This window comes from Heteronotia binoei, chromosome 8, assembly GCF_032191835.1.
Source record: "Heteronotia binoei isolate CCM8104 ecotype False Entrance Well chromosome 8, APGP_CSIRO_Hbin_v1, whole genome shotgun sequence".
Taxonomy (NCBI): Eukaryota; Metazoa; Chordata; class Lepidosauria; order Squamata; family Gekkonidae; genus Heteronotia; species Heteronotia binoei.
The window spans coordinates 27235992-27253824 of NC_083230.1; the positions used below are offsets into that span (position 1 = coordinate 27235992).

At 45.6% G+C, this 17833-nt stretch overlaps 1 protein-coding gene across 2 annotated transcripts in view; it reads right to left on the bottom strand.

Annotated features, from left to right (window-relative positions):
- CPED1 (cadherin like and PC-esterase domain containing 1) overlaps positions 1 to 17833 on the bottom strand; it is a 190741-nt gene that overhangs the window by 156855 nt on the left and 16053 nt on the right. For both annotated transcript variants that reach the window (XR_009555726.1, XM_060244835.1), the window contains exon 2: positions 3323 to 3500. Coding sequence is in view for 1 of the 2 variants with exons in the window: in XM_060244835.1 (XP_060100818.1) it covers positions 3323 to 3500 (178 nt within the window). In the remaining variant the exon portion in view is untranslated. The remainder of the gene's footprint in view (positions 1 to 3322; positions 3501 to 17833) is intronic.

Consider the following 17833-nt stretch of genomic DNA (forward strand, 5'->3'; position numbering starts at 1 on the left):
AATTAATTAATTATAAGAACAGTGAGGTACTTGTCGACTGGGCTGAAGAATATGGCTTGCATCTCGTTTTCAACACTAAGGACAGAGGCACCTTCTTGTATCCAGAATGGTACATCAGGTTGCTGTACATTTCTTTGAGACTCTACAGGGAATATACTAAGAGACTTTTCATAACAAAGAGACTCTATATAGCAATTCTAGATCCAGGATCCATGTTCCATGGACTTTGTGCACCTGTAGTTAAAGGAAGAATGGTCTTTAAGATTGTATACTAGTTTGATGTTTATTTTGTTATTTGGTATATTGATTATTTCTGGAAGCAACTTTGTGCATATGGAATTTTGATAATGATTTAATATAATAGTTTAATTTTTTGAGAGGACATTAGTAGATTATTATATATCATTTGTTTTCATTGTGCATTTTGTGTTTTCTGCTCGTCCGAACACCATGATCCCGTCTAGTGTTGGTCCTCACCTGGAGGCTGGCAATCCTATACTGAGGAAATGATTAGAATATGGAATAAAAAACAGTGTGCAGCAACCCTAAGCCACATTGTTTTATAAAATGTACACCAATCGTAGATTATAATAAAAGCTGAACGTGTTGGCTCAATCCTCAGTTTTTTATTGGAAGTTGTGGCTACCACAGAAGTGGCCTTGCACTCTGTCACCATTCCCCCCTGTCATTGGGTAGCCTTGCTGTGACCCGCCTACTGCCGGCCCTGTCAGGCCAGAACCACATCAGTTAGCTTCTGACCTCTGATGAAGACAGTTGTCTGCAGAGAGGATCTCCTGGAGCCTTGCTGATTACTACTGCCTTTTCTCAGTTCATCTCCCCGCCCCAAAACAATGCTGCCACCATTTTGCTGCCTCCATCTAACACTGCCCGCCAAAGCTGCACTCACCCACTATGCTCCCCCTTGACCCTACAATTTCGGAGGTGAGGGATTTATAAATATGCCAGAAAATCCTCCTTATGGGGCAATATTCTACCTCTTCATTTATAGCAGTCTGTGGTTGAATCCAGTGTGAATTAATATCATGTGGCAGACTTGCTTAAGTAACAATGAACATCGTTTAATAACTATATACATGGAAGCAAACTCTGGCAGAAAACAGTTAAATCTCTTCAACAGAAAAGGAATGGAAGGGGCAGTTCAGCAGAGCAGATAAGCAGGCTCTCTATATTCTCTATACTCAAGCCCTCTTTCCACCTGTAAGTAGTCTTCACTCTTTCTATTCAAATTAGACTACAGTGGGCTGCTTGCTTTAAGAGACAGGAAGCCATTTGAAGGCTCCTTTTCACTTCCCCTCCACACCTGCAAGTGGGAGGGGGTGAAAGGCAGGCTTCTAATGGCTGCCTGCCTGCTTGCGTGTCTTCCTGTCACTTCTCTGTCTCCCTGTCTTCCTTTCTTCCTTCCCCTTTATTTTATTCCTTTTGTCCAAACTTTAACATAACTCTCCATTCATTCCTCTCATTCTTTCTCTGTCTTTGTCTTTTTCTTTCATTGTCTATCTTCCTTCTTTTTACTTTTCTCACAGGCTTTATTTTGGGCAGGAGCTCGCAAGAGTGGAGTTCAGAACCTCTAAATTTTATTGTGCTCTTTCTTTCTTACCGCCCCCCCCCCCAACACTTGCTTCTGGGCTCCATTGCTCAAACCACCTGTGAGAATTTTACTGAACTCTAAGATACGACAAACTTTCTAATATATTCCCCCCACAAAAAAATGGGGAAATAACTAAAACGTATAAAGCAGACAGATGGAAATCTTTATCATGTCACTGTGGCCACATAGGAGAAGGTAATTTTAAAAGTATGATGGGAGTAAGATGACAACTGTAATTCAAGAAGCATGTTAAAGTTGATGCTGATCTGATACAATTTAGTACATCTTCTGGAGATGTCAGGGGTGTGTGGCATATGGAAAGAGTTATGCAAATGAGTTGTGCTAATGAGCTCTGGCACCTCTTCTTCTACAATAATAATAATAATAATAATAATAATAATAATAATAATAATAATAATAATAATAATATTTTATTTTTATATCCCGCCCTCCCCACCAAGCGGGCTCAGGGCGGCTAACAGACATGGGAGTCCCATGATTCATATAAAACAACATAATGACCCCTGCTCTCACTTCTTACCAACCTAATTTTTCTACCTCCCTTCTGTTCTTTCTTTCATTCTTTCTCTGTATCTTTGTATTTCTGTCTTTTTATTTCATTCTGGCTGTGACCATACACACTAAATAATGCGCTTTCAATTAGGGTTGCCAGGTCCAATTCAAGAAATATCAGGGGATTTAAGATTGCTCTTTGACTTTTCGAGGCCTCATTCGCAGGAGAAGTAGGCGTGTAATCAGCCTCTACCCCTTCCTTTGAGCTAGCCGCTCGTTGTTATGTAAAACGACCCATTAGCCAGTGGTATTGAAAGCTCACTTACTTGCCAAGTAGAATTGCCACGCTAGAAGTAAAAAGGCGATACATCAAAAGCCTACTGAAAGGAGCAAAAGAAAGCAGTTGGGTGTTCATCTTTTCTGCTGCGCCAGCTATCATGGCGGCAGAGCCTCGGGACACGCAAGAAGCACAGGAGCAGCCTGTACCCCTAGCTTCCCACAAAAGTCCCATGCCGAAGAAAAACCCCTCCAGGGTCTTCCTATGGAGGCGCAATGTCTGTGACGCCATGTCTGTGATGCCCCTCCAACCGCCTGATTCAAAGTTGCCGAAGGAGGACAATCTGCAAACACCCCTGAAGTCAAGATGACGAAACTCAGAAGCCGCTTCCTTCTTTTCAAATATAGAACTAAAACTCCACAAAAGATAAGGAGCATAGTTTTAAATGTAGAAGGATTTTGAATGACGCAAGTTTGTAGCAGGTGGATTCAGTGCTCAGTAGATCTGGAGCAAAGCTGAATGGAGAAAAGGGCCTTTCACTCTTTTCTCCCAATTTTTTCCCCTACCATTCTCTCTCTCTCTCTCTTTCATTCTGTTTGTCCATCTTCCTTCCTTCCTGCCACCTACACATTCATCACCCACCTCCCGAATATTTTTTCTAGGGCCCATTGTATTTCTTCCTACAACGGGCTTTACTTCTAGTACAATTATAAACTCTGAAAATAATTTATTTACTATTTATTTAGAAAATGTGTATGCTGTCTCTCCAAAGCTGCTTAAGGCAGATTAATAACTGAAGTGTAATCCTAAACATAATTACACCTTTCTAAGCCCATTGAAGTAAATGGGTTTAGACAAGCATAACTTTCTTTATGATTGCTCTTATTACAGAAAAACATTGATATGGCATTGAGTTTTCTCACCCAGGTGGAGGCTTTTCTGTCCATTCAGTTTCCTGTCTTCAAGGACTGTAATTGCAAAGCTATGCTGTGTAAGGATATGTCGATATAGCTGAAGATCTTGTTTACTGTTGGAAGACGGGATGTAAATTATCACGTTTTTTGCATGACTTCTGACGTACTTAGAAATGGCATCCTCAATCTAAAAGAGAAGAGACAAGATCATATTCCTTCAGAGGGTTGTGTTGGTCTGCAGTAGAACAGTAGCGCCTTAGAGACCAACAAAATTGGGGTGTGGGGGGGGGGGATAAGCTTTTTAGAGTCAAAGTTCACCTAGTCAGAATGGAGATCCCTGAGTTCTTATATCTCTGTCAGAAGGTGGGAAGGAAATTGCAAAGAAGAGACTCTGGCCGTTTTCCCACTGACCTTCCTCGGAAGCGACGTCCCTCTTCACCGCACAATGTCTGCGCGGATTTCCCACCAACTGCTGCGCACAACCAGGAAGAGCCGCGGCTTTTGCGTCGCAGATGTAAACTGGTTTTTAGCGGTTTACATCTGCGACGCAAAAGCCGCGGCACTTCCTAGTTGTGCGCAGCAGTTGGTGGGAAATCCGCGCAGACGCTGCGCGGTGAAGAGGGACGTCGCTCCGGAGTAAGGTCAGTGGGAAAACGGCCTCTGCATTGTACCTTTGCCTTCCAAGTCCCTTCTTTGCAATATCCCTCCCACCTTCTGACAGAGATACAAGAAGGGGTCTGTTTCTATCGTAATCAGCTTGATTAGCACAGAGACCAAATATTATGAGGCAGAAAATTAGCATCTATAATGAGATAAGAATTCTTTGTCCCTATTTAGCCCTGGGGGTCCATTGTTCAGAATTTGTAAATGAACTCATGTTTAGTCATTTTGAATTAAATCTCCCCTTGAAGCGTCTGTGTTTGAGGACGGCTGCTCTTAAATCAGCAATGGGATCACCTGGAAGATTAAAATGTTCTGCCACTGGCTTTTTGATTGTTGTGATTTTTTTATATCAGATTTGTGACTATTTATTCGTTTGCACAGGGACTGACCTGTTTGTCTGATATGGAGAGTGGAAGGACACTGCTGACATCTGATGACATATATATGGTGCTTTCACACACACTGAATACTTCACTTCCCACCCACATTCTATGCACTCTGCAACTGGACTTTACTGTGCGAAATGGCAAAATCTACTTGCAAATGGTTGCTGAAGTGGATTGAAATTGTGTTATTTAGCATGTTTGAAAGTGCCCATAACATTGGACCGTGAACAAGCGAATGAACCTGAGATGGTATGGCTGGTGTTGTTAGGTCCAGTGATGGTGTTGAAATGAAAATGGGGACAGGATTTGTTGCAGGCTCCGGTTCCAAAGTCCATGTCCACATTCAAAACTGCATGATTGTGAGTGAGAAGTTATTTAAGGTCAAGAAGCTGTCTTGTAGACATGAAAAGTTTGCCTCCCAGTGACTTTGAGAGAGGGATATCACTGACCAGCATAGGCTTATAGGTAGTTTATGATGTGTTTATCCAGTTTGAACTGACACTTGTATGTAACCAGAGGAAAGGAAAGGTCCCCTGTGCAAGCACTAGTCATTTCCAACTCTGGGGTGACGTTGCATCACAATGTTTTCACGGCAGACTTTTTATGGGGTGGTTTGCCATTGCCTTCCCCAGTCATCTACACTTTCCCCCCAGCAAGCTGGGTACTCATTTTGCCGACCTCGGAAGGATGGAAGGATGAGTAAACCTTGGACCGGCTACCTGAACCAGCTTTCGCTGGGATTGAACTCAGGTCATGAGCAGAGAGTTCAGACCGCAGTACTGCTGCTTTACCACTCTGCGCCACGGGGCTTCTATGTAACCAGAAGGAGCGTTCTATTGTTGTTTCATTAGGCCTATTTTGTAGTAGGCTATCCCTTCATATCACTCTGGCTTTTTCGAGTACAATAAGGGACTCCTAGGGACAACTAGATATTACGCCTCCAAAATGTGTCCATATATTTGCCTGCAGTAGGTGGCAATTGTTTTTTTTAGAAAAATTTTGCAATGGACCAACACAACTACTGGCCTTTGTCTCTTTTGTGGAAATACCAGGATTCAGTCACTAAAGGGACTCTTCAACTGGAAAAAAAGAACCTGGGAAATTTCACTAGGTAATGCTTTTACAATTTGGTTTATTTGGACTTTTTACGTAACTAAAATTAACCTTCAGTATTGTTGATATCTGAAATCCAATTTATTTCAGTTCCAGTCCAATTACCACAATGCACAGATAAAACCATAAATTTTACAACAGAAGGAAAATACCATCTTTCTTACATTCTTAACCCCTCACAAATACATCAAAATGTTGCCCTGATATTACTGCATTGTTAAGAAATGCATTATTATCAACAATGCATTGATAATAAAAAACCTCTATTTTCTTGTGCTTGCTCTCAGCCTTTCAAAGGACCTATATTTATTTATTTATTTAATCAAATTTATATCCCGCCCTCCCCTAACTGGCTCAGGGCAGCTAACAACAGTTAAAAACCACATTGAGTATTAAAAACAATATACAATAAAATCAATCCACACACTTTAACCATAAAATCCAAGATGCACGTCAATGTTTCTGAATATCTATATTTGTCCAGTGGGATTGTCAGTGCTGTGGGGCGTTTGCTACCTCCCCTTAACTATTGAAGGCAAGCTTAAATAGTTCGGTCTTACAGGCCTGACAGAACTGTGGTAGGTCCCCCAGGGCCCTGATGTTTTCAGGGAGGGCATTCCACAGAGCGGGGGCTATTGTCAAAAATGCTCTAGCTCTAGTGGTGGACAATCAAATGTTGTAAAACTGACAGGTTACCATATATGTTGGAAGGTTGCCAGGTCGTACTCAAGAAATATTTGGGGGGGGCAGCCAGGAGATTTTGAAGGTGGAGCCAGGAGCAAGGTTGTGACAAGCATGATTGAACTCTGAATGGAGTTGTGGCCATCACAATTAAAACACACCTTTTAGAAGCCTTCCCTCCATTTGGAAATAATGGAGGACAGGGGCACGTTATTTTGGGGCTCATAGAATTGGACCCCCTGGTCCAATCTTTTTGAAACTTGGGGATTGTTTTGAGGAGAGGCACCAGATGCTATGCGGAAAATTTGGTGCCTCTACCTCAAAAACCAACACCCTCAGAGCCCCAGATATCCACAGATTGATTCTCCATTATACCATATGGGAACTGGTCTCCATACGGAATAATGGAGTGCCCAGCAGATATTCCTCCAGCCCCCCCCCCCCATTTTCTGATAACCCTGAAGCAGGGGGATGGCCTCCAAACTGGGGGATCTCCTGCCTCCATCTGGGGGTTGGCAACTTTAGTATGTTGCATTGGCAGAATAGAGACATTTGATCAATTATTGGTGGTGGAAAATGTCATTGTTGTAGCTAACTAAAGGCAATCCCATACATTCTCAAGGCAAGAGACAAAGAGGTGGTTAGGCATTGTCTGACTCCTGGTAGCAATCCTGGCCTTCCTTGGTGGTCCATCAACTAACCAGGGCCAAGCCTGCTTAGCTTCCAAGATTTGATGAGTTTAGGCTAGCCTGAGCTATCCAGATCAAAATGATCAATTATTGCTTTTTTTTACTATAAATGAATAACTTCCATCTTTTCATTCTTGGTCCCTGAATATCTAGACCATACCTGATTCCTGCCAGCCAGACCATCTGCTCATGGAAACAAGCAAAGTATTCTATACAGGATGCAAAGAAGCCATAAGATTACAGCCTGAAATATTTGCAAAATAACTTCCAGCTTAGTGAAGAGTTCTAGACCAGAGCTGGTCAATGAGCATGAACATATTTAAGAAGCTCATATTTGAACATATGAAGCTGCCTTATACTGAAACAGACCTATGGTCCATCAAAGTCAGTATTGTCTTCTCAGACTGGCAGCGGCTCTCCAGGGTCTCAAGCTGAGGTTTTTTCACACCTATTTGCCTGGACCCTTTTTTGGAGATGCCAGGGATTGAACCTGGGACCTTCTGCTTCCCAAGCAGATGCTCTACCACTGAGCCACTGTCCATGATTTTTGTGCTTCATTTGAACATTAGGAGAGATTATGCTATGTTCAGTTCTTTCTGTGCATGGAGCTGCTACTTTGTGTTTACAGAGCTATCCATGTATGTTCCTGTTTTTGTACATGCAAACTGAAATCCTGATTTATTCGGGTATATGTAAAGCAGGAACATATGTATGTTACTCTATTCACACAAAATGGTGTTTGTACTGCGTGAATAAAGCAGATCAGTCTCTCCTAATGTGAGAATGGTCCACCCCCCTCAACATCCAACATCCACAACATTCACACCTACACCCTCACACTCCACATATGCAAAAAACCACAAACCAGCTCTGTTTTAATAAAAGGTATTACATGGTTGTGGTTTTGAATTTTACCATTTAATGCATTATGAAAAACGCCTGAGTATAAAAAAAACAATTAAAACTTACATTAGTATAGACACACAACCTTTCTCTTTAAATTGCCCATAAATATACATGACTTTTACATCCACATAAAAGCAGAAATTGAAAAAGTAAAAAGTGGATAGACAAACTTCACTTGCTCCCCAAGGACGGAATAAAGAGTCTGACATAGAGTATAAAATTGGGCCACTTTATTCAATATTCTAATAAACAGCAAGGGTACCCCACCAGCGGCCTGGCCAGGGCTAGGGGTCACCGTGACCGCTCCCCTGCCATTAACGGGCGAGAGACCCAGCCCCCCAGGCAGGCCCAGCAGGGAGGCACGCACCAGAGGACCCAAACCCAGACGCACGTCTCACCAGAAAGGCACCCTCTAGCCGAGCCTCCCGGACAGTCTGCATTCTCCAAACCAGGGGTCCTCAAACTTTTTAAATAGGGGGCCATTTCACTGTCCCTCAGACTGTTGGAGGGCCGGACTGCCGTTACTGTACAAGGCCGCGGGCCGTCAGTTCTCCGTCTTCTGCATCTCTCTCCCTTCCCCACACCACACACCCCGGCCTGGGAACTCACCTCACCTCGGTATCACCTCACACTCTGTCTCTGCCACCTCAGCCCAGTGTCGGAAGTGTGCGTTGCTAACGCGAGTTTAGGTCGAACGTCACTTCCGGTCTAATTTTGCCATAACCCGGCGGGCTGCATAAACGTCCTCAGCGGGCCGCATCTGGCCCGCGGGCCGTAGTTTGAGGACCCCTGCTCCAAACCCAGGTCTTCAAACCCGAAGGCTGATCATGCCATACACCAAATTCCCCAAAAGGGGGATGCTTCACAGTCCTCCCCTACCCGCATAGTGCCCTAAACCCCAAAAACCTGCCACTAAAGTGACCGCCTATTTAACAGCGCCTCCCGATAGCCAAATCCTCAATCCACTGCATTGCTATGTAGGGTAGGCAAAAAACGCACCCCAGCCACTGCCCATCAGCCAAGGTGTAAAAAATTTCTACCCGGCTTTTCCAAGGAGGCAACCAGCAACTTGCCCACATAACATGCAGGGCGGGCGGGAGGGCCGATCACCTGCTTACCCTTCTTAGATTGCCTCACACCATCCTCCCCACCTGGAGAAAGGATGCCTGCTGCCTGTTCCAATGCTCTCAATCTACAAGCAATATTGGAATCAATCACCATATCACCCTCCTCATCAGAAGAGGATAACGGCGGTGGTGGCCTTTTTGCAGGAGCCTTGGGTGCCTTAGGTGCTGGCTTTTTTCCTTTGGGCTTGCCCGACCCTTTTCCACCAGCCATCTAAATAGCAAACACAAGACCACAAAATGGCCTCCTGCAGCTCCACTCTAAAATGGCTTCCCCCTGGAAGAAGAGAGGGAACTCAAAATGGCCACAAAAGCCTCTGCTGCACACCAATGTCTCCAGTAGGAGAAAAATGGGGGGGAGGGGGAGGCTCTCAAAAATGGTCACCTGCCAACCTCAAGGGCAATAATAATTAAAAAAAAACCAGGTTGCCCCACAGGCCCACACCCTCAAAAATTAAAAGGGGAAAGACCAACCCCTGGGCTCCACAACCCCTGCCCCAGCAGACCCCAAACCCTAGGCAGACTCAGCCAACAAGAAGGACAACGCCACGTCCTCCACCGCCTCCGATGCCGCTGCCAGCCTGCAGCACTGCAGTTGACGCTCCAGCCAACGCTTCACCCACCGCTGCCCAGTCAACTGCCCCAACAAACCCTGACGTCCAACCAAAAAGAAAAGAAAAGCCTCAGCCTCAGCCGATCGTCAGCCAAGACAAAGGAGCCAACGAGGAGTTTTCTTTTTCTCTGCACGCCGAAATGGGGGGCCCCCTGACTCTTCCCATCCAGGGAAGCAAACTCTGCTCATGCAGCCCAGCAGCTACGCTGCAGTCTGCAAGCATAAGAATCTGCCGAATTTATGTCTGGAATGTTTACAGGAGTGATTATGTAAACAAGCCATTCTGGGTCTTCCAGTGGAAGCCTGCTAAAAGCAGAATGGCAGATGTTTCAATGCAAACAAATGTCACTGAAAATGCTTCCAGTTGTTGGTGAGTCTGGTAGCCAGCCACAAAGTGAGTCCCGCAGCAGTCTTTCCTGCAGTCTCAGGAAGTAGCCTTATGTTACGCTTGGCTCAGTGTGAGATTCTTTGCAGCAGGAAAACACATAGCTGAGCTAGATCTTTGATGCATAGCTAATGCCTCTTTGGTTCTAATATAGAACATGCATCTTTAGCTGGCTGCAGTCAATACAAGGGACACCTGTTAAAATATTTGCTTCGTATTTTATTGAATGTACTGGACAAACAAATAAGGCGAGAAGTTCTGAAATATTCCAGCAGTCAGGCACAAGAACGGGAGTAAATAGGAAGCGATCATCTCACAGGAGTTGTATTACACAGTCTTGTAATTCAACCTCTCCATGTCCTTGTTGTATTTATATCCGAATACAGAGAGGAAGTACTAGTTACCTCAGAATACCCCTTCTTTATATATCTCCCTCTGTCCTTTATTACCCCTTTCATTCAGTATCCTCTTCCTTACTCTCTATTACTATTATGCTCAATCAATCTTCAGGGTTACCAGAACTTCCTGCTAAATTCCTCTTTTTCCATGGATTTATTACCAACAGGGCAGTGAACTGGAGCACACCTTCCAATCTTACTTCAGGAGGTGCAGCTGGAATAAAACTGTACAGGTGCATGATGGGCCAGTGATTCTGCCTCCACAAGCAGCACCCATAATACTAGTGGAGGCTCCACCTCTCAGTTGCTGCTTAGTGATCAAATCCTAAATTCAGCCATCCCCCTCCTTGTTTCCTGCTGCTGACTTTCCTCCTAAGCATTTTATTTGTAATCTCTTCATGTCCTTCCAGTGAACTTGGCTAGTTTATTATCAATATCTTTAACATATATTTTAGTCTACAGAATGCTTTATGACCCTCATTCATCTTCATTGTAGGTCATGGTGAGTGTGCAGAAGTTGGAGCCAGTACACAATAGTGGGAGCGTACTACCCGACAATGTTTGGTTCCAAAAGGTCGTTCACCAGTGCTCCCCATTTGTGTCTAAATATAATTTAAGGAGCTAGCTTTACTAGGTCTGTGAAAAATCTGGAGAAATTCTGGTTATGTGAGGTTAGGGATAAGTGATCTACTATCCATGGGCAGTGAATTTCTGTAGAAAATCCATCTCCATATTTGAATTTAAGCAAAGGTCCTGGGTTATTTTTGTAGACATATATTTCACACAGTTTAACTGTATCTTGGGTTTTATGGTCTTTAGGTTGTCTAAACTGTCTTTTAAAAAACTGGTGAAGGGTAGACATGAAAAGTTGTGGCTGAAATCAAGATGGACATAAACATGGTGTAACAAAGCTATATAAAATACATGTGCATTGGGAAATAAACTTCAAATTATGGGATTTGAAAAGTACAGGAGGGATTTGATAGAACAGACTTGACAAAAAAGATTACAATAGTATGAGGAATATGTTTAGACTATGGAAGGCTGACATGAAGCCCTTGACAAATGAATGTGCAGGGATTTAATGGGAAACTACAGGTTTTGTTATATGCCATTATATTTCAGTGCGAATGTAAATTTTGATTTAAAGCCCACTTTTAACAGAATTTTGCAACAATCCTATTTCTAATTTTAAAGGTATCGTTTTATTTTAAAATTTTAAAGCTATTGTTTAGGTTCATCATCCTTCAGAGGCAGCTTTATCTCCTGTGTTCCAATGAAACATGTAAGATCAAAGAAAGGAGCATTCTGTTCCCATCTATGTCATGTGAAGATAGCCAGTTCAGCAGATGAACCAAACTAGACAGTTTAGCTACCAGTCCATAATTATCAAATTTCCTTCTCCCAGAAACTTGCCAAAGACTAATCAACTTCCAGAGGTCTTGAAAACTTTTTTTTTACTTAGGATGGTTTTTGAAATCCATTTCTGTAATTACAGAAATATAAAGCATATTATAAAATGGCTGACAGCTGCACCTGCATACTTTTATGCTCTCCCCTTCTTTTCTGAGAACCTATGAGAAGTTCCAGGGGCCCAAATTTTCCTTGGTTGGCTCTCTTTGGAGGAAGGTGCTCTGAAAAGTTATTTCATTTTGTAATATTTGCTTTATTACAACCAAAGCACAATTGGGGGCAGAGACATTCCTTGAGGGCAGCAAATCTGCTACTCCATTGCAGAACCAGAGAGAGAGAGAGAGTGCTATACTCCCTCATAGCAGTGGAGGGCCAGGTATGCCAACTCTCTATGCCTTCCCTGGGAAAACGTAAGACTATTGTGTTAATAGAGGGCACTCCATGCAAAATGGAGATAGACTCAGGGGCCAGCTTCACAGTAATCTCAGCCCAGACCCTGAAGCAACTGTGCCCTGGGGGGGACCCCGTCTGCACCCATCCACAGTAATCGTTCAGGACTTCCAGAGATGGGAGGTCACCTTACAAGGGGTAGGATTTTTCAGGATAAAATATGGACAGTTCTTGGGGACACTGTCTTTGTTAGTCATAGACAGGGCCCTCAGTAGCTTATTGGGCTGGTCATGGTTTGACCCCTTGGGAATCCAGGTAACTGGCATCCACCAGACCCCCATGAGCATGGACTTCCAGTACATCTCCAGGGAGTTCCCATCTGTTTTTGATGGGACTCTAGAGACATATACAGGACCCTCCCCCACCCTGTGGCATTGCAGCTGAACCCCAACATGCAGCCCATATGGCTGAAGGCTCGGCATGTAACCTTCACCCTGATACCAAAAATTGAGGAGGAACTAGACCGCCTCATAGTGCAAGGGGATTTAGAGCCAGTCACCAATGCACGATGGGAGACGTCGATTATCATCCTAGTGAAGCCCAACGGGAGTGTCTACATCTGCGCGGACTACAAATGCACTACAAATATCAATAGGGCGCTTCACTGGCAGGCACCAAAATTTTGGGCAAGTTGGACCTGGCCCAGGCATACCAGCAGCTCCCCGTGTATGCCACCACAGTTGAGGCCCAAACTATCGTGTCTCACCAGGGTGCTTTCTGAGTCAAGTGCCTCCAGTTCGGGGTCAGCGTGGCCCTGAGGATCTTTCAGAACTTAATGGACTCTCTTTTAAAAGGTATCCCCAGGGTCCAGCCATTCTTTGACGATGTGCTGGTTACCGCAGCCACAGAGGAAGAATTCGCCTTCTGCCTCCGTGCAGTGCTTCAGCGATTCGACAAGACTGGGAGAAGGGAGGGTAAAGAGGGAGAAGTGTATGCTGGGGGTTACAAAAATCAACTTCCTGAGCTACATGGTGGATGCTAGCGGAATCCACCCAGCGCAAGACAAGATCAAGGTCATCTGTGATGCTCCAGTCCCCACCAACAAGGCAGAGCTACAGGCATTTCTCGGCCTTTTGAACTTTTATCATGCCTTCCTCCCCCACAAGGCAGCAGTGGCCGAGCCTCTCCATAGGCTCCTGAACAAAAGGGCTCCATGGGTTTGAACCCGCCAGCAAGCCACTGCCGTCCAGGTGGTAAAGGACCTCTTAACCTCGAATAGCTTGCTGGCACACTTCGACGAGTGGTTGCCCGTTGTGCTGGCCTGCAACACCTCCCCCTACGGGGTGGATGCGGTCCTAGCTCATGTGCTGCTGGATGGCCATGAGGTCCTGGTGGCTTACTATTCAAGGATCTTGCAGAAACTGGAGCGCAATTATGCACAAATTGACAAGGGGGGGTCTGGCCATAGTGGCAGGGGTAAAAAAGTTCCATGATTACCTCTATGACTGGCCCTCCACCATCCTAACAGACCATAAGCCCTTGCTGGGCCTATTTGCCCCCGACCACCAAATGCCCCAGATGCTATCTCCACAGGTCTTGCAGTGGTCCATCTTCCTTGTGGGGTACCAATATGCCATCCAGTACTGCCCGGGGAAGGTGATGGACCATGCGAATGCCCTGAGCCACTTGCTGCTGCCATCATGGGACCTGGATCCTGCTCCAGCGCACCAGATTCTGCTCTTCCAGGACCTCCCGGACCGCCCAGTGCACGTGAAGGACATTGCCTATTTATCCACCAAGGACAAGATCCTCTCCCACATTTTGGACTGGGTGTGAAAGGGATGGAGTTTAGAGCATATGTGTCCTGTCAGGATGAATTTTGGTGCACAAGGGGTGTTTGTTGTGGGGGAGTAGGGTGGTGATGCCCCTGGCTCTGTGTCAGTGAGTCCTCACTGTGTTGCGCAAGACCCACCTGAAGATCGTGTGAATGAAGACACTTGCCCTCAGCTATGTTTGGTGGCCTGCGACCGATGATGTGATTGAGTCCTGGGTTGCCAGAAGCCAACCCTGCCAGGAGACCTGACCAGCGCCACCCCGGATGCCAGTTCAGCATTGGGAGTCCACGCACAACCCCTGGTCTCACCTACATTTGGACTTTGTGGGACCCTTCCAGGGGCAGACTTTCTTTCTCATAGTGGACTCCTACTCAAAATGGCAAGAGGTAGTCCCTGTGACATCTACCTCCTCCTGGGCTGCCATTGGCGGTCTCCGCTGGGTCTTTGCATCACACAGCCTGCCGAACACTCTCATCTCAGACAATGGTACTGCATTTACTTCTGGAGAGTTCCAAGACTTTTGTGCCCAGAACTTAGAAGAAGAAGAAGAAGATATTGGATTTATATCCCACCCTCCACTCTGAATCTTAGAGCGGCTCACAATCTCCTTTATCTTCCTCCCCCACAACAGACACCTTGTGAGGTGGGTAGGGCTGAGAGGACTCTCACAGCAGCTGCCCTTTCAAGGACAACCTCTGCCAGAGCTATGGCTGACCCAAGGCCATTTCAGCAGGTGCAAGTGGAGGAGTGGGGAATCAGACCCAGTGCTCTCAGATAAGAGTCCGCACACTTAACCACTACACCAAACTTAATTAGGCATATCAAGTCAGCCCCTTTCCACCCGGCCACAAAAGCTGAAAGGATGGTGTGGACAACTAAGGACTCACTCCGCCACATCATCCAAGGGGACTGGGGGGCCCGCCTTTCAGAGTTCTTATTGGCCAATCATGCGATCTCCTCCACCATCACCGGCCGCAGCCTGGCGGAGCTCTTAATGGGCTGACGGTTGTCTACCCTTCTGGATTGGTTGTACCTGGACCAGGCCCTGGACTTCCAAGAGGTACCAGAGGTGATTAGGGTGCCCCGTGGGTTAGATACTGGGGATCTGGTCTTTGCAAGGAACTTTGGGGGCAGCCCCGCATGGATCCTGGCTAGGGTCGCTCGAGTTTTAGGGTTGGTCATGTACGAAGTAAACATGGAGTGTGGGTGGCACATCGACCAGTTAAGGTCACGCAAGCCCCCGGGGGACAAGGTCAAGGACTACAGTCCCAATGACCTGCCATCTGCCACTCTGACTCTTCCAATGACTGAGATGGCCAAAGCAGAGACCCCAGCTCCCGCACTCCGGGCAGAGCTGGTACCGACTGAGAACTCTGAATCACCGGCCGAGAACCCTGCATCGCCAGCCCCTCCGCTCGCCTGAAGCAATGACCACTCCTCTGCCTACTCCAGCGCTCAGGCGGTCCACACGTGAGCACCACAAGCCTGCTCACCTAAGGGACTATGTCTGTTAAGGCTTGCGAACTGTGTGGGGGGGGATGTTGTGTATGTGATTTGTGATATGTATATTCAATGATGTTCCTGCCTGGCTCATTGGAGCCTGTAGAACTGAGCTTGGGGACTCAGGAACAATGGGCAGTAGGATTCAAATCCCTGCTGCCCTGCTCCAATCATGGGCGTCTTGCTGGTTTGAATGATCCAATGGTGTGCTTGCGTGGGAACCCTGTAGTGTATATAGTTGGCCCCATTGGCCCAGTTCTCCAGTTTTCGAGTGCAGCCCTATACTATGCTGTACTGAAATAAAGATCACTACCACCTCGCCTCTTCCTTGCGTTGAACCCACTATATTATACCAACCCTGAGTTGGCTACCCTAAAGGCCTGGAGCTTGTTTTGAGGAAGTTTATAATTTCTTTGCAGGCCCAAGGCATCAAGCATTTAACAGAGCAGGAGGAATTACTGCAGAGCATACAGAAGATAGCCGAGAGGTTCTGAATGTCCTTTGGTGAAAACTTTGTACAATGTTGTGCTTTACCGTGCAATCAAAACTGCAGTTTGCATGTAGGGAACCACCTCTTGCCTCACACATTGTCTTTTTATTTAGCTCTTTATTTTTAGGAAAATTCTGTTTGAAATTCTATTTATCTCAAACAGTTCGATGGATCACTGGATCAAATAATCATTGAGAGGCAGGTAACATGAAAAAGCAAAAAACGTATTTATTACTAGAGGGAAAGGGTACTGGGAGATGAAAATAACAAATACTAAAGAACTACATCCTCACACTAGAAGATAGGGTCGCCAAGTCCAATTCAAGAAATATCTGGGGACTTTGGGGGTGGAGCCAGGAGACTTTGGGGGTGGAGCCAGGAGACATTGGGGGTGGAGCCAAGATCAAGGCTGTGACAAGCATAATTGAACTCCAAAGGGAGTTCTGGCCATCACATTTAAAGAGATGGCACACCTTTTCAAATCCTTCCTTCCATAGGAAATAATGAAGGATAGGGGCACCTTCTTTTGGGGCTCATAGAATTGGACCCCCTGGTCCAATCTTTTTGAAACTTGGGGGGGTATTTTGGGGAGAGGCACTAGATGCTATACTGAAAATTTGGTGCCTCTACCCCAAAAAACAGCCCCCCCCCCAGAGCCCCAGATACCTGCAGATCAATTCTCCATGATTTTCTATGGGAATAAATCTCCATAGGGAATAATAGAGTTCCCAGCAGACATTTCCCTCCCCTCCCCCGCTTTCTAACAACCCTGAAGCGGGGGGAGGGCTGCCAAACCAGGGGATCCCCTGCCCCCACCTGGGGATTGGCAACCCTACTAGAAGACCACATGCTTAATGGAAGACTACTTCCTCCTTCTTCTTGACCTCTCTGCCTAAACAAAGGAAGTCACCAGACTAACTGACCAAACAGACAAAACAGGTTTTCCCGCTTCTAGACCTTGATTGACAGCAGTCAGTATCTTCTTCCCAGATCATGCAGACAGCAGGGAATCAGGCACAGTGTTAACCCTATAATGACTGGAACTTTGGAACATTGCAAAGGACATACAGAACAGATACATATTTCCAACATTTATACCCTGCTTTTGGAACCCAAAGCAGCTTGCAACATCATTCTCCCCTCTTCCATTTATCCTCACAACATCCCTGTGAGGTAGGTTAGGCTGAGAGTGACCAGCCCAAGATCCCCCAGTGAGTTTCCATGGTAGAGGAGGGATTCAGACCAGCGGCTGTGATCACCACACTAAATAATGCACTTTCAGTACACTTTCCAACTGGTTTTGCAAGGTCACAAAATAAAATCCAGTTGTAAAGTGCATTGAAAGTAGGATTGAAAGTGCATTATTTAGTGTGAGTGATCACAGATCCTATTCTGACATTCTAACCATTACTCCATGCTTCACCTTGTCCCAAAAGCCAATTACAGTTCCCTGTTGGCATTTCTCCAAATCTATCATGTGTTTTCCTGTCTTTGGCATCCCTTAGCCAGCAGGGGAGGCACAGAGGTGGTGGCCCCTATAGAATCTGCAGCACCCCCACCTAATATCCCCTGATCTTCCCGTTCACTAAAAGGGAATCTTAGGGAAGATTGGGTGGGGTGTTGCAGATTCTATAGGGGCACCACCCCTTGCCCTCCCTGCTGGCTATGGCCCTGTCTCTCACATAGCAACTATCAGTTCTGGCTGGGGAAAATACTTTTACTTCTCCTCTACGATTTCTGGAACAAAACCCTGCACACAGGAAGTGTTTGTCAGGATATTAAATTAGCATGTTTATAATGCAAATATCCTTCCAATGGTGAGATAAATGATTTACAATTTTTGCCTGAAAGAAGAAAGCAAAGCCGTTACTATATGAATGCCCGTATGCCTGAGGAATAACTTTATGAGCTTAAAAGCTGTCACCACTGAAAGT